Genomic DNA, 26277 nt, shown 5'->3' with positions numbered 1-26277 from the left:
TTATGGAGGACACCTATATAGTAATGCTTTTTTCCTCAGAAAAATTTTTAAAAAACCATTTATTTTGGAAACAATAAGCTTATACAAAGATTAGAGGTAATAATAGCAAGACATTTTTTTTTTTCTGGGCAGAGCATGCATAAGATATTCACAGACTGATTTTTTTTCATCTATATTTAATTACTATGAAATGAAGTAATCGCCATTACTCTTATCATAGGTTTGTTTTAATGCTGTTAATTTTTGAAGTGAATATAGCCCAGAAATACATTATCAGTGCCACTTTAACTTATTGTTTCTTTTTACCAGACTTGGAAAGACAGCATAGTATAATGTGATGTTTTAAAAAAAAATTTTTTTTAAACAACCGCAACCATTTTTTTCAATTAAATTATAAAACAGATAAAAGCAGAATAGCTGGCTTGGGTGCAGAGCCTGCGATGCTGCAGTCTTGTCTTTTCCCTGGGGTAGCATCTTGAAACTCTGGGGTTTTATTGTACTAGAAAACACATGGGTTTTTGAGTCCCCTGTAACTGCGTTCAAATATCAGCTGACTGCCTTACAAACTGTGGGATGATGAGTTAATCTTTTTGAGATCCAGTTACTTGTATGTGAGGTCGAAGATAGCAACTAACGTTACTGCTTATGAGTGCTATAAGGGTAAGATGCTCAATAAATATCAGTTCACTTCTGCTTTTGTCTGAAATTAAACAAACAACAACTTATTCCACCATTTAAAAAAATGGAAATAGCTGTCTCCAGATTCAGCTATCCCAAAATTCAGATTTAGATATTTACAATTTGTCTCAGGCGGATTTTCCTCCCTCGGGTTATTAGTGTCAGGTTTCTTCTTGTCCCAGGGGTTCTAACTATGGCCTACTACCATCCTTATTGTACCTAGTTAACTCCTAGATAAACACACACATTCAAATCAGCAGTTTGCTACAAAAACTCAATAGTACACAGTGAGCACTCCATGGTTCTCATGTTTTCCTTTTCTACACAAAGGAAACAAAAATTAACTTTTGATTTTTGACTTTAAATTTCAAGTAGAACTGTTAAAATTATTCCTTTACACTAACTTTTATTAGGAAGGCTATTGCCCCATTTGCAACAACATGGATGGAACCTGAATGTGTTATGCTAAGCAAAATAAGTTAGAGAAAGACAAACACATGATTTCACTCATATGTGGAATTTAAGAAAACAGATGAATATAGGGGTAAGGAAAGGAAAAATAAAAGTGGAGAGGGAGGGGGGATCCCTGGGTGGCGCAGCGGTTTGGCGCCTGCCTTTGGCCCAGGGCGCGATCCTGGAGACCCGGGATCGAATCCCATGTCGGGCTCCCGGTGCATGGAGCCTGCTTCTCCCTCTGCCTGTGTCTCTGCCTCTCTCTCTCTCTCTCTCTCTCTGTGACTATCATAAATAAATAAATTAAAAAAAAAAAAAAAAAGAATTGCTAAAAAAAAAAAGTGGAGAGGGAGGTAAACCATAAGACTCTTAAACATAGAGAACAAACAGTGTTGCTGGAGGGGAGGTCGGTGGAGGAATGGGCTAAATGAGTGATGGGGATTGAGGGCACTCATTGGGATGAGCACTGGCTATTACATGTAAGTGATGAATCACTAAATTCTGCTCCTGAAACCAATACTACACTATATGTTAACTAACTTGAATTTAATTTTTTCTTTTTTAAAAAATATTTTATTTATTTGAGAGACAGAAAGAGAGAGTATGAGCAGGGGGAGGGGCAGAGGGAGAGGGAGAAGCAGACCCCCACTGAGCATGGAGCCCTACAGGAGGCTGGATCCCAGAACTCCGAGATTATGATCTGAGCAAAGGCAGATGCTTAACCATCTGAGCCACCAAGGCACCCCTTTCTCTAAGAACTTATCAGCAAATACAACTTTTTAGTTTCCTTAAAGCAGGATTTAAACATTTTTTTCTGATACAGTATTTATTGGCTTATCTTAATAGTCTCAACACTCAACCTTAAGATGATGGGAATGGATTGAGGATAGAAAGATACTGTACAATTTAAAAAGGAAAGCTGAGGGGATCCCTGAGTGGCACAGCGGTTTGGCGCCTGCCTTTGGCCCAGGGCGCGATCCTGGGGACCCGGGATCGAATCCCACGTCGGGCTTCCACTGCATGGAGCCTGCTTCTCCCTCTGCCTGTGTGTGTCTCTCTCTCTCTGTGACTATTATAAATAAATAAAAAATTTAAAAAAAAATAAATAAAAAATAAAAAGGAAAGCTGATATCTAGGTTATTTTTCAGCAAATGCATTCAATACTGATGATTATCTCAGCAGATCAGAGGTAATATTTACTGATCTTTCTTGACCTAGAAATGACATGTGCAGTATATCTCTAAAACTCTAGTTTCATGGCATGATGGTCAAGAGGGAGGGCTCTGGAGATAGGCTCTGGAGATTCTGGGTTAGAATACTAGCTCCATTACTTACTTTGGGCAAGTTATTTAACAAATCTTGCCCTCTTCCCCATCTATAAAATGGAGATAATAATAATTGCCTACCTCAGAGAGTTGTGTGAGGATTGAATGTGTTAAGAATGTTAAAGACGGGCAGCCCGGGTGGCTCAGCGGTTTAGTGCCGCCTTCCACCCAGGGCATGATCCTGGAGACCCTGGATCGAGTCCCATGTTGGGCTCTCTGCATGGAGCCTGCTTCTCCCTCTGCCTGTGTCTCTGCCTCTCTTTCTCTCTGTGTCTCTCATGAATGAATAAATAAAATCTTTATTAAAAAAATGTTAAAGACTTAAAATACTGGGGCGCCTAGCTGATTCAGTCAGAAGTGCCTGTAACTCTTGATCTTGGAGTTGTAGGTTCAGGCCCTATGCTGGATGTAGAGATTACTTAAAAATAAAATCTTAAAAAGAAAAAAACTTAAAATATTGTCTCACACATGATAAGCACTCAATAAGTATTAGTTATTTATATTGTGCACTATCTATATTTGTGCATTTGTCTATCTTCATTCATCAAAACTCATTGGATGAACCCCTATTTAATGCCAGGCACAGTGATAGACACTTCAGTTATTAAGACAAATCACTCATCATCCCTACACCTGAGAGCTCACAGCAAAGCAGAAAGAAAAAGACTTGGTGCTTAAACACAGGGGTTAACTTGAATCAGATTCAAGGAGTCTCTAACTGAAGATAGTATTTCCTTCAACTACTAATATCAATGACAAATTGCAGTAGTGTTAGCAGTGCCTGTGGCTTTGTTTCCAAGGAAATTACAGATATTTCCATATCAACTTACAGTTCTTGCAGGTATCTCAAAATATTATTTGCCCTCATTACTTTGAATAATGGCAGTTATTAGATTGATCTGCTGCTAGATTTTAGCTAGTGCCTTCAAAAAGAAGCACCTACAGGGGCACCTGGCTGGCTCAGCTGGTGGAACATGAGATTTTTGATCTCCAGGTTGTGGGTTTGAGCCCCACATTGACCATAATGCTTACTTAAAAGAAAAAAAAAAGCACCTACATCACAACTTTATTACTATTTTGGTAATGGTGTTTGTAATTGACCTTCTTTATAATCTGATAGATATTTGTGCATTTTTATTTTTATTTTTTGCATTTTTATTTTTTAAAAGTTTTATTTATATTAGAGAGAGCACAAGAGTGGGGGGAGGGGCAGAAGCCTAATGCGGGGCTTGATTCAGGGCTCAATCCCAGGACCCCAAGATCATGACCTGAGCCAAAGGCAGACACTTAACCTACTGAGCCACACAGGCACCCCATATTTGTACATACTTAAAAAAAGAGGCCCATAGGCTTCATCAGACTGCCAAAGGGTCCATGGCAAAAGAGGTTAAAAATCCCAGCACAGAAGTCTGTGTACTGAGAAAGTGAGGGCACTAATGAAAGAGTACACAATAGGGAGGAATACAAAACAATTTTTTTTTTAAGATTTTATTTACTTATTCATGAGAGACACAGAGAGGCAGAAACAAAAGCAGAGGGAGAAGCAGGCTCCATGTAGGGAGCCTGATGTGGGACTCGATCCTGTGTCTTCAAGATCACACTCTGGGCCGAAGGCAGGTGACAAACCACTGAGCCAACCAGGCATCCCACCAATTCTGTTTTGTAAGAGAAGCTAGGTGGCCCTCATTTTTAAAACAAACTTCAACAAAACCCAGTCAACTTTTGAGGTACTAAGAATAACTTTCTTTTGATTTCGAAGGTACACAGAAATTAGAGTTTAAAAACCTGCATTCAAGTCACAGCCCTGCCACTAAATGAACATGTTATTTCTCTGAGCCTATTTTCTCATCTGTAAAATGAAAATAATGCCAGCTTCATAGGATCGTTATGAAAAAATGAGATAATATATGTAAAAGCATGGAGTTCCATGGTGGCTCAGCAGTTGGGCACCTGTCTTCCGCTCAGGCCATGATCCTGGGATCTGGGATCAAGTCCCGTATCAGGCTCCCTGCAAGGAGCCTGCTTCTCCCTCTGCCTATGTCTCTGCCTCTCTCTCTCTCTCTCAGTCCATATCTCTCCTGAATAAATAAATAAAAATCTTTTAAAAATACATATAAAAGCATATAGAAAACTATAAAGGCTAAAACACTTGCTATTCTTCTTTCCTTGCCCACATATCTAATCCTGTGCTAGAAAATATATAGACATATATATAAAATATATATATCACACATATAAAGGACGATGGCCTTTGCTTTTTAGGATTTTACAGTTCAATTCCAGATATGGCATGAAGGCAAAAAAGAAAACCCTGGAAAGCAAGTTCAGTATGAGGTAGGGGACTATATATATATATAGTACATATAAACATATATATAGAGGGAGGTACAGATATATATATACATACACATATGTTTTTATATATGTCATTTATATAACACCACAAAACAAATTAGCTGGCCACAAAAACAACTGTGTGATGACCTCTAAACATTTTACCTATGGAACAAAATGTAAGCGGGCTATAAAAGATAACTCATCAATTAACTCTACCTTGTCTGAGGTAATAGGATATTTTCAGTATCCTACGTATATTCAAGACAAAGAAAACCAAAAATTAAAATTTGTTACTATGCCTCTTCCACAGATGGTTGGCTTGGATTCTCATGACCAGTACTGGTTAACTACTGTACACCCAAACCGTGCCCATGCCGAAACCAAGAATGCTAACATGCAGTTCTTATGTGAAATACCCTTTAAGAACATCCCAACTCCCTTAGCTCCATTTCTCTGTTTATCAAAGACCAATGATGACCTGTGACTTGCTTTTTCTTGAACTGTACCTGTCCCCCACACTCTCCTCCAAAGGGAAAACCCTGTATAAGTGATGGATCATTGGCTGGGTATATTTATTGTTAATAACTTTGCATTCTGCTTTATAACTTGATTTTTTTGTGATTTGTCTGGTGTGATTTAATTCTCCAGAACCAAATGATGAAACCTCATTTTCTAATCCTGCAGTGCTTAGCTTGAGTTTACCAAGATCTAAAACTCCACAAACCTCTGTGGGGTGGCATTAATCAGGAAAGGCTTACTTCAGAAATCTAAAAGAGAAAAAAAAAAAAAAAAAAACACTTTTTTGGGGGAAGGATGCAAATTTTTTTTTTTTTTTTTTTAAGTGGAGAGTACAGAATAGTACAACAAATGAGCGCATTCTGGACTTTTTAATCTGACTGAAAATATAGATTATACTTAAAAATCAGCAACAGGTATACCTTATTTCGGTATTCCTGAAATGGCAAATTTTATCTTAAACCCATTATTTGTAGAGCTCATTTTCTTAAGTAGCAAATGCCTGGATTAAAAGCAGTACCTCAGATGTTTGACTAACTGTCCCAGAATCACTGGTTTTGTAAACAGCGTTTGCAGTTCACTTTTATAAAGGTCCCAAAGCAGACGTTAGAAACATGTTAAAGTATGATATGGTTGTGTTTATAGATTGGGATTTTTGAAGATAATGTTTCATTTTAATGCAATATAAGATCACAGTATTTGAACTGTAGGAACATCTTAGAGATCACCTCGTCCAACCTGAAATTCAAATCTTTAGGAGTGTTAGCTCAACTCCAAACCTGTCTGTTACGAGGAGACAAAACCGGGCCTAGGCATCTATCTTATTGAGCAGGACCGGCAAAACAACGGATTCCCTCTTAACTTTCGGAGCGCAAAATGAATAGGTTGTCAAGGTTATACGTACTTTAAAGAAATCGTCCACTTTTCCCCTCTGACCACTCCTACGGTGCCCGGCGGGCTGAAGGGGGTGGGGATCAGATATCTAGGTTTTGCTTCCAGCACGTTGAGAAGCCACGACTTTCTCAGTAACGATCCTGAAGCTTCCAATCACCCACCAAAGTTAGTCTTCCTCGTTTTATAGGCGATTCCTGTGACATGGAAATCGCTCCCCTTGGTGGAGCCCGGTGGCGTCCGAGAGCAGCAGCCGCAGCTCCCCGGCGGCCGCCCTGTCCTCTCAGGGGCTTTGCGGGCTGGGATCGGGCCAGGGGTGGCTTGGGGCACGTGGTGGCGAGGGGACCGGAGATGGGTCCCCGCCCCGGGATCCCCTCTGCCGAGAATCGACCCATCCAACTCCCGGCCTGGCCCCTTCCTGCGAAGTTAGAGACTCGATGGTCGGTAATGGATCTGAGTTCATTGAACAGGCCCCGCGCCCCCAGTTCCTCCGAGGCCCGCCTCTCTTCAGAGGTCCTGTACCCCCTTGGGGGCGGCGACTGACGACGCTCAGAAGGCGAGAAACGGCTCTCCAAGCCGCTCGCTGGGTCCCTCTATCCCCACAATGCACCGGGGCCAGCAGGAAGGCCGCTCCGACCCCTAATTTTCCCGCGAATTCAGTTCAAAGAGGCGGCCGGGCCCGCGATCGGCAGCGCGCACGGGCCAACCAAGCCGCGCCTCCGCGAGAAGCGCCTCCGCGTGACTGACGGGAGAATCCGCGGGCCAACGGGCTGGGCGGCCGGGCGGCGCGCGCTCCCGCCGGCCAATCAGGACGCCGGGCGGGGGAAGTGGGCGGAGCGAGGCCAGGCTAGGGTGAGCGGCCTCCGGAGCGGAGCGGGGCTCTCAGGAGGAGACACTTTTTTTTTCCTCCCTCCTTCCCTCCTCTCCTCCTCCCTTCCCTTCCCCTCTCCTCCCCTCTCTCCTCCTTCCCCCCTCGGTCCGCCGGAGCCTGCTGGGGCGAGCGGTTGGTATTGCAGGCGCTTACTCTCCGGGGCCGCCCGGCGGGTAGCTGGCGGGGGGAGGAGGCAGGAACCGCGATGGCGCCTCAGAAGCACGGCGGTGGGGGAGGGGGCGGCTCGGGGCCCAGCGCGGGGTCCGGGGGAGGCGGCTTCGGGGGTTCGGCGGCTGTGGCGGCGGCTACGGCGTCGGGCGGCAAATCCGGCGGCGGGGGCTGTGGAGGCGGCGGCAGTTACTCGGCCTCCTCCTCCTCCTCCGCGGCGGCAGCGGCTGGGGCCGCGGTGTTACCGGTGAAGAAGCCGAAAATGGAGCACGTCCAGGCTGACCACGAGCTTTTCCTCCAGGCCTTTGAGAGTGAGTGTGTTTGAGGCTTCGAGGGCAGGAATACCCCGTCTTCCAGCATTAGGGGGCCGGGACACTCGTACTGGGCCCCCTTCCTCGCCGGGACCCGACTTGATTGGGGAGTGGAGGGAGGAATTGAGGGTGCCGGTCCCGCTCGAGGGATTACGGTCAGGGGGGCCCCAAGTCGAGGTAGGGCCTCTGGGGTGCAGGTGAGGTTCTTGACTCCCCGAAGATTAGCGCACGAGCTTGGGCAGTGGGGCCCCACGTTAAGAGCAGCCTCCTTTTAGATGAGAAGGTTACAGTTGGACTGAGGATGCCGTCAGATCCCAAGACTAGTTCTTGATTTCTTTCATGTCTCTTCTTACTCTGGAAGTACAAGTGTTTCGGTTGTAGGTTTCGAGGGGCAGAATTAAGCCTGTGAAGTGATGAGTGCAGTAAAATCGACCAAATTGTCATTTGTCTGAAATGCTTTCGCACTAACTTGGTGCTGCATGTTAATATGGCACCTTTTGATGCTTCAGAACCTTTCAGATCTATCCGCCCATTCCATGAGTACATAAACTGAGTCCGGTTGTGCTTAAGCACCTTATCTTGAGACGACCTCGGAAATCTGCCCGTTGTACTTGTCTTAATTACGGGACGTTTTCTTGTGTCAGTTTTGGCTTTTAAGGTCTTGTTTAAGGGGCGAAACTATGACTTGATTTGGAAAGGAAGCCAAGGTGTCTGGAAACAAACAATAGAATTTATTAAAATCAGCATGACTGTAAATAATTTCAGCTGTCCTTTAATGAGAATTATACCCTGATTGTTTTCCTTTTTGCTTTTGTGTACGTTTTATAATTTGAATGATCGCTAATAGCTAAATAACAAACTTGGAGAAACTCGGCTTTACCGCCGAATGTCTTTATTTACAATTTTATTGTGGCATATGTTTAAGGCATGGTATCAGCTGTGCTTGAAAAGACGTATTACATTGTTTAATACCCTTCTTTCATTCTCTCTGATTAGTGCTTCATGAAATTCTAATTGGAATTCAATACAAGGAATTTCAGTTTTTATTGAAACGAATATTGAACCTGCTTGAGAGAGATTCACAGTCTTTCTTTTGCTTAATCTACTTTGAAAAATCTGGAGTGCTTTAAATTGGAAAAATGGTGGAGAACTGAAGGCAGTGATGACAATAAACATACATGTTTGTACCCCTTCTAAGTTATCTTCTCCTTTTCGTTTGACAGTAAAAACTAACTGAAGATTAAGTGGAAATTTAAACATTTCTTTCTGTTATGAGAAGACAAATCTGCCAAGAAAGTTTAAGCTATTTTGCTTTCTGATGAGTCTACCTTAGAGGAGTAAGCTGTCCTTAAGTGCTAGATTTTGTCAACAAAACAACTTGATTCTTCTCTAATATTAATCTTAATTTCTGGGAAATTAAAATGCTGTTTACTGATATAGTCAGTTATCTTTAGTTCATTTTGATACTTCTTTATTTAGAGAAATGTAATACTGCTAAATCATTAAGGGAACTGGTATTGTATTTGTATATAAAATATATTTTTTATGTATAAAGGCAGAGGAACTTTAAACAACATTAAAAAGCCTAGGAATCTGTCAATTAATTAAAAAATACATGTTCAGGTAGTGTTTACGTATTGGAATATATGTAATATATTCAATATAAGTATTGAGCAAAATAGATAAAAACTTCAAGTATAACTAAATATTCATTGGAAATTTAAGCTACAGTTTGCATCGCAGTTCTTTCAGTATGGATTCACAATCATATCTGCATTAGGACATCTAGGAAACTGTTTTATTCTGTTTTGGCTTACTACAAATTTTTTAAAAGACCAGTTAAAAATCGAAAATATCATTTTGTTGTTTAGCATCAATAAGTTCTTTTGCTGAATCCGGCTACCTTGTTTCGGCTACTTTTTGGGAGAAGATGAGTAACAGTTTAAATTAGCTAAATAATCAGTGTAATTACTCTTCAGTTCTGCATACAGACTAGTTTAAAAAGTTAGCTACCTTAGAAGTGCAAGGCCTAAGCACAAGATTGAGGGAAACCTTTAATTTAAAATAAATGTAGATGAGTTTTGTGAATATAAGACATAGATTGAATGTTTTTTGATCTTACTGTGCGTACCAATTTTCTTGATGTCAATATTTAGTACATGATTTTCATACAGGTGATTGGTTTACATTGGTTATAACACTGACTGGACTGGTTATTTTCTTGAGAACTTAAGTAATCCTTTTGTTTCCTGTTACCTAGAACCAACGCAGATCTATAGATTTCTTCGAACTCGAAATCTTATAGCTGTAAGTAGTCAATAAAATTAATGAATATTTTTTTCATAAAATTTCATGCATTTAATTTTAACATTTCTAAAACTTTTTTTATAGCCAATATTTTTGCACAGGACTCTTACTTACATGTCTCATCGAAACTCCAGAACAAACATCAAAAGGTACATTTTGTGAATCTTATTTTGAGTTGATCAAATGATATTAAAGTTGTGTTTTAAAGTACTGTTTCTAATTAAAGATTAAATATGAAGACTGAGGTGAAAAAGTGGTTGAATTGGTTGCCAGGTGATTTTTTTTCTAATAGTATCATTTTTATAAATCCCAGTTTATTACCATTTTTTTTTTCCTAATAGGAATGATTTAGTAGTGGAGTGAATGAAGTAATTTTACTGAATAATGTTTTTACTTTGTGCTATGAGTTACTTTCAAGTTTGGTAGAAGTTGGGGGTTTAAATATTGAAGGGCTCAGGGAAATATCTTGAATAAGTAAATTTAGGTTAATTTTTAAACATTTCCTATATGTTCTAACAATAAAGAATTTGCTTCTATAATGATAGGTTCAGAAAGTTTCATTTTATGTCTTCGGTGGTGATCTTTCTAGGAAAGGAAATATTTCTGAAGTTAGTAAGTTGTGAGTGTCCTTAAAAAACAAGATAGTCTTAATTATCTAGTCTTCAAGTGGAGTCTGGAAGTGTCGATCAGAGCTTATTTTTGTTTGTACATGTAATATGTAACCATATATAATTATGGAATGCTGGTTTCTTACCCTACATGAAAGATTATTGAGTATATCAAATGAACAATTTTAAGTTTAAAGGAGAGAACTTGTATTAAGCATTTGGTATTGTTAGTCTTGATTCACTAAAACCATTAAGCTATCCTGATAGACTTCGAAACCAAACTCCTTTGGAGACTCCTACTGATTACTAAGCATCATGTTTCCATAGCAAGACTTGGCTTAGCTTTATAAATATACCTAGGTGTATTTTGAAGGATTAAAATGGTAAAACCATTTGTCTTCTGGTAATCTTTCTGAACAGGGAGAGTGTGTGCGAGCGATTGCGTGCTTGTGTGCATTACATTTAATAGATGAAGCTTGCCAAGAGCCTAAATAACTAGGAATAAGGTGATGGATTAGGCAAAAGAATTAAATTTGTCAGCTTTTTGCCTGTCTGTGCCATTATTTGATCAATGCCAGGGTTTAGCAGACTTTTTCTGTGAAGGACCAGATAGTAAAGGACCTTGTGATCCAGGAGGCAGAATTCAGTTTATTAATTAGAATGTAGGTAGGTACTTATGCAAAAAAAGAGAAAACAAGTGTCTACAAATTTTTTATTGATGAAATTCAAAATATAATAATTGAGTACAGTATTTTGTAAGATCTGCCCACTAGTGAGAAGTGTGAGATTCTTATTTTTGTAGAATGGGAGGAAATGACATTTACCTTACTTGGGGTTTAGAGTTAGTGTTCTCTATCAAATCAATTGCAAATATTTATCCATAAAAATGATTCTTAGCTCACGGCTATGCAGAAACAGACAGTAGGCCAGATTTGGCCTATGGTCCATAGTGTGCTGATTTATTCTATAAAACTAGGAGAATTTTATTAAGAGGTAGTTAACTCTTTTCTCTAGTATTTTTAATAGGGAAGATCAGTTATTTAGGATGCCGCCTGACTTCAGTTTAAAAGTGATTAAGTTTTTTGGGGGGTGGCTGGCTGTCCGTAGAGCATGCGATTTTTTATCTCAGAGTTGTAAATTCAAGCCCTATATTGGGTGTAGAGATTAAACATTTTTTTTTAATGATTAAGTTTTTTTCAAAGTAAGTTTGAGTTAATCCATAAATTAAAGAAATACATTTAATGTATTAAATTAACATAAGTTCATTATTTTCCTGTCATGTTTGTTTATGGGGCTATTTGTCTCATTGGATACATTTCCGTTGTCTGCTCATATAGGTGGAGACAGTTTTAAAAGCTTGGTAGCAGAGATTACTTTTCTTAATTTATTGCTCCTTAGGGAAAAAATTGTCTTCTGCAGAAATTTTGCAGCAGTTTACCAGACAAGAAACATGTGAATCCCATAGTTTATTTCCATGCAAAAATGCATTAGGAGTCACTTAATACTTTTGTTATATACTTGGCTTATAAAAGACATTAGAACTAATTTTTAACAATTACACAGCTTGCATCCTCAAATGAATGCTGTTCTTTTCAAAGTAGTTGGTGACTTCGGAAGGTGGTGAATTTAGCCTAGTGATTGTGGTCTTCGTTAAACATGTTTTTGGGACTCCTTTTATAAAGTTGCTTTTAATACGATCCTTTTGCTCAAAATGATTTTTGGAACTCCGTTTTTACTGTTATAACAGCATAATACCCGTTGTTGGAATAAATATAGCATTCCCTTTGAAATCATCCACTCAGTTGTGATATTAATTCTGGTATGTTTATTAAACTCTCCTTGTACTTTAGTTTCGCTTTATAGAGGTATTCAAATTCTATAGACTAACACAACATTGATACAGTGGAAATATTTGTGAGGAGAAGGCCATCTTTTATTGAATCCATTTTACTAGATTTCATGTAAACTGTTCCTGAATCCTCCGAAGAAAATTTCCTGGAATTTCTTGGATTTTAAACGTATTCTCCTTTTTTGATTATCTTTTAATAATCATTTCCCTTATTAAATCTGGGACTGTTGCAATACCTTTCTAAAGAACAGACATACTTGGTGCTGAGAGTGAGGCTGCTTTTGTATAGTTGCTTATGTGGTTTTGGTTTTTTCCTAAGGAAGACTGGATTGCCTTTATGATCTTACCTATTTCACATGGTTGTTAATATTCAACTTTCCTGTGAACTTCTCCTATGCACACCTCCATAATTTTGGAAGAGATGAACCTTGTGACTTAGAGTCTTAACTTTTCTTTCTACAGGCAGGATTTCTTCTTAATCATTACATAAACATAAACATATTATTCTTAAAAGTTTCCAGTGACTTCACAACCTTCCTTAATAGTACATTTTCAGTATTTATAATGTAACGTTCTTTGCAACTAGCCTAAAATAATTCTACATTTTCCTTCTTTCTTCTCTCTTATCTGTGGAGAATGAAAAATGTATTGCCATCCTTCCTAAAAAGTACTACTTACTATGCTCTATTGGATGAAACTTTAATATTGAAGTTTTCAGTAACTCTAAAGGTAAAGAGAGAAGCTTTTTAAAAAAAAAAAGATCCTTTGTTAATGGAGGCTGATTTTTCATCTGAACTGTAGATTGCATCTATTCTGCTCTTCCTATTAGTATTCTACTGTAGTTTATTTACATTAACATTTCTCTGTGGGTGATGAACATAAGGAGGGCATGTGATGTAATGAGCACTGGGTATTCTATAAGACTGGTGACTCACTGACCTCTACCTCTGAAACCAATAATACATTATCTGTTAATTAATTGATTTTAAATAAACTTCAAAAGAACATTTCTCTACTGATAATTTTTTATAATAGTAGTTGAGTACAATAGTTGTTATTGAGGAATGAGCATATTAGTAATTTCTAGTATCTGAATTCAAGCTTTATAAAGTAATTTATGTGCAATACATTAAGCTATTCATGTCTTAAGTTTGAAGAAAATAAGTATAAAAAAATACTCGTTTCCAATTAACAAATGTGGGTCTAGATTTCTAGCCTCTGTCTATAGGACAAGTATAATAGACCACCGTAAGAACTAAGATAAGGCTTGTTTTAGAGTCAATTCATTCTGAAATTGCTTGGGAGCATGTGGAGGTTATTAATTTAAGTTTCTATTTTGTGGAAAATGTACTTTTTTCCTCTTAAACTTGTAAAGTTAAAAGCCAATAATCGTATGATTTGATGAGTATTACCCCTAAACTTCAAAATTTTTCCATGATGGTTGTTGATATAGCCATCTCTTTAATATGACATATCATTTAATTTTAGCCATTGCTAGTAATCTTTGGCGATTTCTGTTAACTTCAGATATTTTTAATAAAATATCTTTTTTATGTAATCGTGCAACCACATATTTTTGTCAGCTTACTTAATAGAAATAGATGAATGTTTCAAAATATATATGGTTTGCATTTGTTTGGTTCAGTCCAACAGATGCTTGAATACTGTTCAAATGTAAGGTACTGATGCAAGCACTATGTGGCTTTCCTTGAAGAAAAGCAATCTCTGCCCTTCAGGAACTTAGAGTCTAGGAGGAGAAATACTATATTTATGCAAATTAACATTAATGAGACTAAATGTCAAAATAAATATAAGCCAGGTGTCATAGGTAAGGGGAAATCACTCTGGTTTGGGAATAATTACAAAAGGTTTTATGGAAAAGATAGCATTTGAGATGGGACTTGAAGGCTTGTCTACTGTATTATAACATATACTGTCTCAATGTAGTATTCATTGTTATGGCTAATCATCCACAATTTATCTTATTAAAAATAATCAAAATCAGATTTCCAACTTGCCTATTACGGTGACAATGAAGTGTAATCTTTTTTTTTTTTTTTCCCAGTTGAGAAGTGATTATTTTGTTTATCTGTTTCTTTCAGGAAAACATTTAAAGTTGATGATATGTTATCAAAAGTAGAGAAAATGAAAGGAGAGCAAGAATCTCATAGGTAAGATAACCTATCAGTTTACATTTAAGTGACATACTTGAGGAAAGAGGAAAAAATTATAGTGATCATTTCTCTAGTGATCACCCCAATATTGTAAGGAGTTAGAAGAAACCTTAGAGGTCAGTTGGTCCAAACTCATACATAAATCAGGAATTAATAGTTCTCTAGCATATATGGCAGAGATCCTTAAGCCTCATCTTGAATACCTCCAGCTCTGGGGACTCACTTTTCTTAGGCAGTTGTGTTCATTATTGTTTATCTCTATTACCAGATTCTTGCATTTTGACTCAAAATTTCTATAACTTATGCAGTTGGTATTAATCCTACTACCTCATGTAAGGAGGGATGGAGACTCATATTTATGGTACACTTACTCTATGCTAGATGGTATGCCAGATGCTTCACAACATGACATTTCTTCTAAATAATTGTCTTCAAATCTGAAAGAGCCTCTCATTCCATCTTGTCCTTCCCCATATTTATACCTTTCAGTCAAAATATTCCTAACTTAATATTTGAAATATGTTCATCACATAAGTTTCAGAAACTTGACCCTTTGGACAGAATCTATTTATTGTATGTTTTCAAATGTAATAACTCAGAACTAATCCCTAAAAGTTCTGACTAGCCTACTATCTGCCTAAGCTAGATAGTGTGCTTCCATTTTTTCTTTGATAAGTAAACTGAAGAAAGTTGAGTATCATTCTAAAGAGATACAGGAACTTGGGTGGTATTTGTTTATTCATTGACAACTTTCAGGGAGAATACAAAACTAAAAGTACTAGATTTTTTAAAAATGAAGCTGGTAAAATTGCCGTAATAGATTTTTGTCTCTTGAAAATTTAAATCATACTTTACCAATTTAGACAGGATGTACGCTGACTTGATACTTCATTTATGGTTTCTTATTTTAGTAACTGGTATAAGATGTCATTTTTGCAGTTGCTTATATTTTAAGTTTGGCTTTTGAATTCAGTTATTTTGTTACTTGAATTGAAAAATCGCATTTTTAATTACGTGTCTTGCATTCTTGTAGGACTGAACTGTAATTTATATTTCCATATCTAGGCAGTCTTGACTTGTAAATAAGCTATGATGGTCCATTCTAGAAGCTGAGATCCCAAATCTTTACCTAATCTATTACTGCTCAAGGAGTACCTTACAACATAGGACTGAGAATGTTGTCAGTATGTGTACACTCTGTTGCTTGAATTTCTGTTCCAGATTCCTTGTCTGATCACCTACCCTAGACAGATCTCTTGGGATCCTCGGGGCCTTTTTTACTAAAGTATAAGCTGTAGTCAGAACCTGATCTCTGAGCTTTCCTAATTCTTTTCTCCTGAACATTTTAATAGTTTGACCTGTAGGTCTTTCAGGGTTTGTGTAGGAAGGAAAAATAAACCAAGAAGAAAACTTAGCCCTTTTCTTGATCTTCCCCATCAAGGTTCTATCATTATCACTGCTAAATCTACTACTATCTCAGTGGGACGTTGGCTTTAATAAATACTACTTTGCTTTCCTTAGAATGTGTGTTGTGAGGGAAACACGTAATACTGGTCGGTTCTCTGTGAATAATCACTCACTAAATAATTTTGTTCCTTTTGACCCGGTGCGTTCAACAGCTAGGCCAGTATTGTAACAGGTATTTTTAACTCAGAAGTTTCAGAGGGTTGCAAGAATTCTTTCCTGTAATTTTGAAAAACAACTTTTTCAGTCTTCAGGATCCAGTTGAGATTAGTGAATTGGCCATTTCAACCCCCTAAGATTGATCTCTTTCTCTCTGTCTCTTTCTCTTAAAATAAATAAATAAATAAAATAACAGCCCTAACTATGTTGGAGCTGACCATGCTTAATGCCCAAGAAGGCACTTTAGGCTCCAGAGGTGTTGAGTTATTGTGCTAAGTGCTTCAGCATCCCCCCACAAGATCTTTTATGAATTTCTCGGTGTCACTCCCAGAGTCACTAAAATGAATTGGGAGATTGCTTCATTTTAAGTTTACCCTTAAGGCTCTGTATTATTAAATTACTTCAATGTATTTTTCATCTCCAATTAGGCATAATCCTGTTGTTCCATTAAACTTATCACAGGATTGTAAGAAGTTCCCTAGACACCCAATATGTCATTCTGGCACTATAAAACTTTAAAAAAAAAACTGTGGTCAAATTCTCTTACAAGAGGACAAAATTAATCTTTGTTTTTCCTGACATCAATTAGTAGAAGTTAAATCATGCACAGAACATATCTGTCTTCCATGTATATTTTTTATTCTGTACCATCTCCGATCTTAATTCAATTTAGTTGGATCCTAGATTTGTTCAACAGCAATAGTCTGGGAGTCTTCCATTGGAACTCATATTCTTTGAGCACTTCCAAATTTGTAATATCTTTACTCCTAGATCCCATGTATTTCATTCTCCAGAGTTCAGGGAAGTATCGAGATATACAAATGTAGTACTATAGCCCCAAAGTTAGAACAATCAACAGCCTGACCTATTTATGTCATTTGTAGTAACTTAAAAACCAGATCAAATTCCCAGCATTATCTGTGCAAAATGAAGTTGGTGTTCAAGGATTTTTTATTATTTTATATTCTAGAGCTACTATTGTCTTTGCTCATCACAGAAATGGGCAGAACTTATTAGGAGAAGCAACTGATGGAGAAAAAGGGACATTTCATAGTTTTTATTTCCTTAAGATGTCAGTCAATTTGTGGCAATAAGCCATATTTGACATTTGTAACCCTACCATCTATGAAGATTATTTCGTTTCTTGAAGAGAATGGCTTTCTGAAAACTTCATACCCAGTTAGATTTTAGAAATTCATAGTGGTTGTACCTTTAGTCTCAAATTTTTCCTGCTGTTTCTTGCTTTTTGGTGTGATAGGGTATATTTCAAATGTCTTTATTTTCTTTTTAGAATGTTTGGTGTAATTCCTCTTCAGTTCTTATTTCTGGCATTCCAATTTATTGTGGGTTTCAAATTTATTGTGGGTCTTGACCAAGTACTATGGCTTGCTGGAATAAATCACTGGTCTGTCTGTAATTTTTTATCCTAGCAGGATCCCAGGAGTCTTTTGTGCTATTAGTACTACCAGTTTTAGAATTCTGTAGTCATAACTCCTTTAACTTCAAAGTGCATGAGCACTGGTTGAAAGGTAGCATGAAGAGATTTCCAAATTGGAGTTGCTTCCAGAAAGTATTTCCTGGGGCCAAGTGAGAAGCAAAATGTCTTTTCTCTCTTCGCCTTAATCATCATCCATTCCTGGTCCTCTGTTAGCAGCTAGAAAAATCCCCTCAAAAGATACCAGCACTAGAGCTTTTACTAGGGACATTTTCAAGCCAGTATTTTAGTAGATAACATAAATTGCCTTTCATCACTTCTTATTGTTACCACCAAAGCTTTTGAATTAATAATCTTTATTTTCTAAGCATCTTTTGTATAAAGAAGTCCAGATCTTTTTTTTTTCCCCTAAGAGTCCAGTTTTTTTTAGTGTACCAGGTCCAAAACTCTGTTAAGTGCTGGGGATATAATAGCAAAACTCATGAAGACTTTGCCTTTCTGGAGGAAAAAGATAAATTTCATAATATGTACAATTGTAAAATAATTGCTAGGAAAGAAAAATATAGGGAAACAATGTATGAAGCAGGTGCACCAGCTCTTGTTTGAGATGTTGGATTTGGGAATAGTGATGGTCAAGAGCGCTTCCTTAAAAAAAGGAGCTGAGATATGAAGATGAATATAGGAGTAAAATGGGGACCAAGAGGGTGAACAGATAGGTGATTCTAAATAGACTATTTCAGGTACGACATTTGAGGCCAGAGTAGCCGAGTAGAAAGAATAAGGAGAGTGGCATTAGATAAGGCTAGAGCAGATGGCCATGGCCAGATAATGCAGAGCCTTGTAGGCTATTTAAGCATATTCGTCTTTATCCCAAGAAAGTCATAAATTACTTTAAATAGATATATTGAATTAATGGCATTTCCCTACCATTCTCTTTTGTAGATTTAGCTGCATTTTTTAAATTTAAGGCTGCTTCTTAATTGTATGTCTTTTCTACCATTCATAAGATCTGAGATGTTTCTCCCCTTTCTTTTTTTTTTTTTTAACAATCTTGTATTGGACACAGGTTTTGAAACTATTTTAAAATCAGCATCTTTGGGCAGCCCTGGTGGCTCAGTGGTTTAGCGCCGCCTTCAGTCCAGGGCGTGATCCTGGAGACCCGGGATCAAGTCCCACATCAGGCTCCCTGCATGGAACCTGCTCCTCTCTCTGCCTGCATCTCTGCGCCCCCCCCCGCCCCCGTCTGTCTCATGAATAAATAAATAAAATCTTTTTTTAAAAAATCAGCATCTTTTCATGTTTGAGTTTTAGTTGTTTCTCTTTCAGAACCTGAGCTATGGATTCTTTTTACATACTTACTCCTAAAGGTGCCTTATCAGTTGCTACTGAGCATGTCTGATTCTTAAAATCTTAAGTGTTTAAAAACAGGTTTTTATGATGTTTCTGTTTATATAATCTTTGGGTTTACAATAATTCCTTTATGTTTTGTCTTATTATACTTCTAGAAAGGGATTTATTTATTTGTAAAGGACTCCCTCCCCTCATTCAACTTTATCTTCTCATTACAAAATGTTTCCCATTCTTGTGTCTGAATCTTGGAAGAGAGGCTGGATTCCCAGAATAATGGGATTGAGGTAGTCACCAATTTCTCCGTTTATTTATTTATTTACTTATTATTTTTTTAAGATTTTATTTATTCATGAGAGAGAGAGAGAGAGGCAGAGACACAGGCGGAGGGAGAAGCAGGCTCCACTCAGGGAGCCCAATGTGGGACTTGATCCCGGGACTCCAGGACCACTCCCTGAGCCAAAGGCAGGCGCTAAACCGCTGAGCCACCCAGGCATCCCAGTTTCTCAGTTTTATGCATGATAGCATTAAATGTATAAGAAAAGTTAGGTAACTAACTTCTAAGAGTGTAGACGCCAAATAGCTTATCCTATTTTGAAGTAATAGAGCCATAACTCTAGAAATGAAGCCTTAGATTAATGTGTATAAATTAGAGGCACTAGTCTTGGTCTCTTTCCAGCCTGAAAACTTGGTCTTTCAGTGAGATCTGGCTATTCTTAAAATTTGAGTTTCCTCCATGGATGTCATCTCAAAATATTAGTCCCTTATGAGTTTAAATTTACTTAACCTCATTCTGCAGACAGCTTTAGAGTTGTTAGAAGTTTATGCTTGGAATCTTACCTCAAAAGTTTAGATTCCTCGCCTAGTTTCCTGTTGCCCCATTGCTTGCTTTCTCAGAAGATATGGATAGGGAATATATCACAAAGATGAACCAAATCCTTATCTGGTATCTGATCTTGATGAAGTTAGATCACGTGCAGCCTAAAACCAAATAGGCCTGACCAGTCTTACGTGTTTCTTTGCCTTCCATTCTAATTCAGCTTTAACAATTAAGATGTGAATATGGTAGCCACATGAGAGGGAAGATGGTAAATCAGAAAGGGAAAGAAAATTGCCCTTTTTTCTTGAATGAAGCCACCCTGGAAGAGAGCAGCTAGGCCTCATTGTTAGATTTTATTCTAGGTACTTTTAGGAAGGGGAGTTAGAGGGAAAATTGTGCATAGTAAATCACATTCACAAAGTTGTTTTTTAAGTTAGTTAATTGAAGTAGGAATTAAATATATATATTTATACATGAGAGACACACTGAAAGGTCTGGAGACATAGGCAGAGGGAGAAGCAGGCTCCCTGCGGGGAGCCCCATGCAGGACTCAGTCCTGGGACCAAGGCAGAGAGACGTTCAACCACTGAGCCACCAGGTGTCCCTGGAATTCCTTTCCTTTTCTTTTTCTTTTCTTTTCTTTTCTTTTCTTTTCTTTTCTTTTCTTTTCTTTTCTTTTCTTTCTTTTTCTTTTCTTTTCTTTCTTTTCTTTCTTTCTTTCTTTCTTTCTTTCTTTCTTTCTTTCTAGACAGAGAGAGAGACAGAGACACAGGCAGACAGAGAAGCAGGCTCCATGCAGGGAACCTGACATGGGACTCGATCCCGGGTCTCCAGGATCATGCCCTGGGCAGAAGTCGGCACCAAACTGCTGAACCACCCGCCTGCCCAAAGAATTCCTTTTCTTAAAGAAAGTGTTAGAATGATAGCCTAATGTGCTTTTATCTCTTTTAACTTAGAACATACCATGTAAAACTGTGTCTCAAACCACCTGTGGTGAAGGACCTTTGTGTTTAATTTTCCATCTTTCATAGATCGGTATTTTTGTAAATATACTTACTGATCACAAGCTTGGATGTTATGGGAATGTTAAATTTCTATAAACTGTTTAAGTCTTACTCTTAGCTTCTTACCTTGTTGTGGAGTGGTAACACGTTCCCCTAGAGACCTCAGTTTGCTGACCACATGTTGAGTGGCACTACTTTAAATTATTTTCTGTGGTAGATCAATCTAAAATGCTTCTGGCATTTTAGAGTTGGAGCTTAGAACCACATTTTCTATAAAAACAATGTAAATAATACTATAAGCCCTACAGTGTAATGGCTCATGATCCCTGACCTTAAAAATCTGTTACTCTAAGAGCACCTGCCTGGCACAGTCGGTAGAGCATATGACTCTTGATCTCTGGGTCATGAGTTTGAGTCCCACATTGGACATAGAGTTTAATTTAAAAAAAAAAAAAAATCTTACTCTGGGAGGACATCGCTATTCTTATGAAAAGTATTTGTTGAGTGCCTTTGTGTAAAACACTGCTAGGTATAGGGACACTGATGTAATAAAAAGATTGTCAAAAGGGAATATGTGTAAAAAAGTGGTAAATACAAGTACTTGAGATTAAGCTGTGATCATTAAGCTCTGAAATGTTTGGGGATGGGGCCATTATAGAAGAGGGAGAGAGTACTTTGATGGATACTTTATTATTTTATGCAAGCCTGATAATCTTAAGAGAGGTCATTTTCTCATTTTATAGATAGAGGTCACAGCTACTAACTGGAGCCAGAACTTAAACTTGGATTTTTCTGTTTTACCATTCTGTCCTGTTTTCCTCTGTAGGGCTTTAGGAGCCATATTATAGATACCAATTAAAAGATTTGGCAGTTGGGGACTCACTGGAAAATTTGAAGAGAGGAGTAATACATACAGAATGGGGTTTTAAGAAAACCTGGCTGCGGTATATAGGTTTAACTCAAGCAATTAAGAATAGGATAGATTGGTTGTGACTAATGGATTGTCTTCTAATATGTGGAAAATACAGAATGTTCCTCTTTGTCTTCAGTTATGTTTTGGAGTTTTGCTAATTCTGCTTTGTAAGATGACATTTATGGAACTATTTTTATAGGAGAACGCTAGTCATCTTTTAGTAAATGGCATGTAGATTTTGTAGATGGCAGATATACTTTTTATTTATTTTTATTTATTTTTAAATTTTTTTTAATTTATTTATGATAGTCATACAGAGAGAGAGAGAGGCAGAGACACAGGCAGAGGGAGAAGCAGGCTCCATGCACCGAGAGCCCGATGTGGGACTCGATCCCGGGTCTCCAGGATCGCGCCCTGGGCCAAAGGCAGGCGCCAAACCACTGTGCCACCCAGCAATCCCCCAGATACACTTTTTAAAAGCAGCTTTGGGTATAACTAACATTCAGTAAAATACACCCACCTTAAGTATATAGTTAGTGGGCTTTTTTTTTTTTTAAAGATTTTATTTATTTATTCATGAGACACAGAGAGAGGGGCAGAAACATAGGCAGAGGGAAAAGCAGGCACCATGCAGGGAGCCCGACTTGAGACTTGAGACACAGTCCCGTGCCAGAGGCGGGGCTAAACCACTGAGCCACCCAGATTCCCCTATAGTTACTGTTTGGACAAATGTATACACTTATATAACCATAACCAGAATCAAGATATAGAAATGTTTCCATCATTTTGAAAAATTCCTTTGGGCCTCTACAGTCCGCTTGATATACTTTTTGAGGTATGAGTTATATGCGTTTAGATTCAGTCTCTTTGGTTCTGAGTTTTGACAACTGCACACAGGTAACAACCACCACAATCAAGATAAAGATTTCTAAAAATTTCCTCATGCCTCCTTTTATGGTCAACTCTCCTCTTCCCCACTTTTTTTTTTTTTTTTTTTTTTAAAGATTTTACTTATTCATTTGAGAGACAGAGCAGGAGCAAGAGGAGGGGCAGAAGGAGGGAGAGGAGAAGGAGAAGCAGACTCCCCGCTGAGCAGGGAGGCTGACAATGGAGCTTGATTCCAGGACCCGTGGATCCTGACCTTAGCTGAAAGCAAACCCTTAACCATCTGAGCTACCCAGGTGCTCCCCTTCCCACTCCTTATGTTTTTAAAAAATATATCTGATTCATGTCAAAAAGTAATATATATGAATTTCCTGTTTTTAAGAATCCCATTGTGTGGGCAGCCCCGGTGGCGCAGCGGTTTAGCGCTGCCTGCAGCCCAGGGCGTGATCCTGGAGACCCAGGATCAAGTCCCACGTCAGGCTCTCTGCGTGGAGCCTGCTTCTCCCTCTGCCTGTGTCTCTGCCTCTCTTTCTCTCCCTGCATCTCTATGAATAAACAAAATCTTTAAAAAAAAAAAGAATCCCATTCTGTACCATTTTTATTTTGTTGATGTTTAAGTTCCAGTTATTCTTCATTTTCCCTCATACTTACACTTTCAAAACCCTGCTTAGCCCTTTCCATTTCCACCCTCCCATAGTCATTTTGTCCTCTGCTAATATCCTAGTGTGCGTTTCTTAGTACTGTTCTGGAAATGCCCTTTGAGACCCCCTATCCTGTAGTTTTTTTAGCGTGCAGTTCTTAGCTTACCTGAGTAAGAAGATAGAGGCACCGTCACATCTTCTGTTGAAGGATCATTGTCTTCTCTAAGAAAGAGAAGGATCTTGGACAGAGTTAGAAAGCTAACTTCTTTATAATATATTCTTATTTTCAATCATTACTTGCTCCTTAAAACTCTCTTGCCTCAATGTCTTTACATAACTCTTCCTCTCTGATTATAAGAATGACTAGATTGTCACCATCATTTTAAAAAGTACAGAACCGTACCCTTATTGATCCTTACTGCCTTTTACACTAGTACATGTTTTAAGTGAGAAATCAGTATTGCTTCCATTTCCCCAACATCTGTTCTCTCTAGACCTCTATAATCTGACATCTGTCTGTATCACACAGCAAAAACTATGTTCTGGAAATTTATGAATGGTTCTTGATCAACTAATAGATTGCTCTCTTTTGCAGTTTAAAGATACTACAGAAGCCTGTGGATGTTTCTGCTTATTTTGTCTCATCTTAATAGTTTTTCCATTGTTAGTTGATACTTTTCAAAGCAAAAGGATCCATGTAATTTATGCTTCATTTTCCATTGCTTCTAAAACTTAGTGAAAATGACATGTTGAAACAATAGATCACAAATCTATAGCAGATCTCGAATTGTATATTTCACCCTTAATGGAAGAAGAAAGTGTTGATTCCTGCATCATTTGCTAGAGGATTGAATTTTCATAGCTTTAAAATATTTAAACACTTTTGCCTGAATTCAGCTACCTTTACCAAAATTTTCTTTTGAGATGTGAGAAGGGAAATGTTTCCACTTTTTATATGTAGAGTACTAAAGCACAGTAAATTATCTTGCCTCTCATTTGGTGATCTCTTTTTTTCTGACTGACTTCTTTGGTTTTTTTTGTGTGTTGTAATGTTTTGTTTTTGTTTTTGTCTGTAGACTACATGGAGTCATAGGCTTGCACAGAGTTGAGAATAAAAAGATGAAGCATTTATAAATTAGCTGAAGTAACTTAGATTTAAAGTTTAGGGCTATTTTTATTATAGAACATTAAAGTGATAACTGTTTTGTTTGTTTTTTTAGCTTGTCAGCCCATCTGCAGCTTACATTTACTGGTTTCTTCCACAAAAATGGTATGTACTTAAAAGTAAATATATTGGCATTTTAACAGCAAAATGCCTTTGCGAATATAAAAAAGGAAATTATTTTTTTGTGTGTAAATTTATAAAATTATACTTAGTGGGAAAAAATACTGATTCTGATAATTCAGTTTCTCTTTAGTTGACTTCAACAATTCCAGTTATTGCTTTATATAGTCAGCGATGAGATGTGGAAGATGTAACTTTCACCTCTTTCAACTTTTAAAGTAGTGTTCTTAAATTTTAGTGTGTGTAGAAACATTCTGGCAGTTTGTTTAAAATACTATACCTGGACACAGATTCGGATCTAGTAGGGTTTTGGTGAACCTTAGGAGTCTGCATTTTAATAAAGCACCAGGATAATTCAGAAGTAGTTGTCTGTGGAACAAATTTTTAAAAACTGTCTTTAAAGGTTTTTGTAGCTGGACCTTATACATAAAATCTTGATATAGCCCGGTTTCCTTATTGCTTTCCTGCTATTTAAATTTTAAGTACATTTTGAAATTGTTAAAATTATTCGGTGTTGTGTGTGATCATTCTTGAAGGTAATTGTTTGCTGCATGTGGCTTATATCTAAAATGAAATTCCAACTCTTATCTCTAAACCAATACTTTTTATTTTTGAGGACACTAACTTGCTTAAAAAAAAAAAAAAAAGGCAGCTACATAACATTATGTTACCCAACTCAAAGTCCTTCCAGAGTTTATAACTTAGAAACTATGGGAAAATCTTTTCAGTACCATTTCTTAGATTTTGCAATTTTTTATTTCCAATATTTTTAAACTTTAAATTAATTGTCTTAGAACCTGAAATAGGTGAATTCTCCACTGAGTAGAATCCTTTCTGTATGAACATTTTTAGTTGATGGTATTGCATCATATATATATTTTTTAATACAGTAATAAAACAATACAAATAACCACTGCTACCAATGGGATATATCAATATGTTAGATATTTCACAAAGAAAAGTTGATACTTAACTAAAAGAGGTAAAACCATGCTAAAATCAGTTGGTTTCAGAATGGAGAGAAATGCTACCTAATCCATCTTTAGTTATCATTTAATGGAATGAAATCTTTTAAGAAAACATGTCAAGGTGATCATCCTTAGTATTTAGTAAGAAACAAAGTTTAGTAATAATATGGTTATATTAGAACAATTTAATAACTAGTCAGGTTTTTTATGTAAGAAGTTTGAAATCTGGTTATCTCTTAGCAGCTAATGTAATGTAACTTCTAGTTTTGCCTTAGATTTGATCCATTTTTATATAGAAATAAATTGAACAGCATTTTTATGTCTTTTTCTAAATTACAGTCGTTTTATAGAGTCCTTATTTCTAATCATTTCTTATACTTAGTTTTCTGTGGTACTTTTAAAGTACATGGACTCTAATACTTTGAAGCTTATAGTTTGAATATTATAGGTTCATTAGCCTTTTGTTCCCAGGGATGTACATAAAACATATGTAAGTTATCCATAACTGAAATTGATGATGGATATTTATTGAATATTTACTAATTAATATTTATTGTTACTTGATTAATATTTAAGTTGAATTAATTTTAGTTGAAGTAGTTGAAATTAATTGGAGAGTAGTCTGATCAATTTTTTTCCGTCTACATGACAAAATATAGAGTTCAAAATTGCTCAAATTCACTTGAAGTTCTTATTTTTTCTTGATGTTACTGAAGTAAATGAGAAAGTAAACTCTGTTGATACTTCTGTTTCCAGAAAATAATTTCCCATTATAACTTTGAAAATTAGTGGAAGTTGGGAAGAAGCAGCTATATTGACTCTCTTGTCTAATCAAGGTATATTTGTAGTTTTTTTTTTAAGAAATAAT

The 26277-nt window shown here is 37.2% G+C and overlaps 1 protein-coding gene across 6 annotated transcripts in view; it reads left to right on the top strand.

The window, feature by feature from the left end:
* The first annotated feature begins 7033 nt into the window (after positions 1-7033).
* The window catches only part of SUZ12 (SUZ12 polycomb repressive complex 2 subunit), a 45446-nt gene continuing 26202 nt past the window's right edge, over positions 7034-26277 (top strand). For 2 of the 6 annotated variants that reach the window (XM_049114804.1, XM_025476475.3), the window contains exons 1-5: positions 7034-7550; positions 9811-9857; positions 9942-10006; positions 14417-14485; positions 24377-24426. In XM_049114804.1, coding sequence (XP_048970761.1) covers positions 7277-7550; positions 9811-9857; positions 9942-10006; positions 14417-14485; positions 24377-24426 — 505 coding nt within the window. In that variant the 5' untranslated portion in view covers positions 7034-7276. Of the gene's footprint in view, positions 7551-8546; positions 8731-8868; positions 8888-9810; positions 9858-9941; positions 10007-14416; positions 14486-24376; positions 24427-26277 lie in introns of those variants that run through there. The other 4 variants (XM_035720353.2, XM_035720354.2, XM_025476477.3 and 1 more) reach the window with 4 other exon arrangements.

The sequence above is a fragment of the Canis lupus genome, chromosome 9 (assembly GCF_003254725.2).
Source record: "Canis lupus dingo isolate Sandy chromosome 9, ASM325472v2, whole genome shotgun sequence".
NCBI lineage: Eukaryota > Metazoa > Chordata > Mammalia > Carnivora > Canidae > Canis > Canis lupus.
This window is presented reverse-complemented; position numbering and strand designations above follow the sequence as displayed.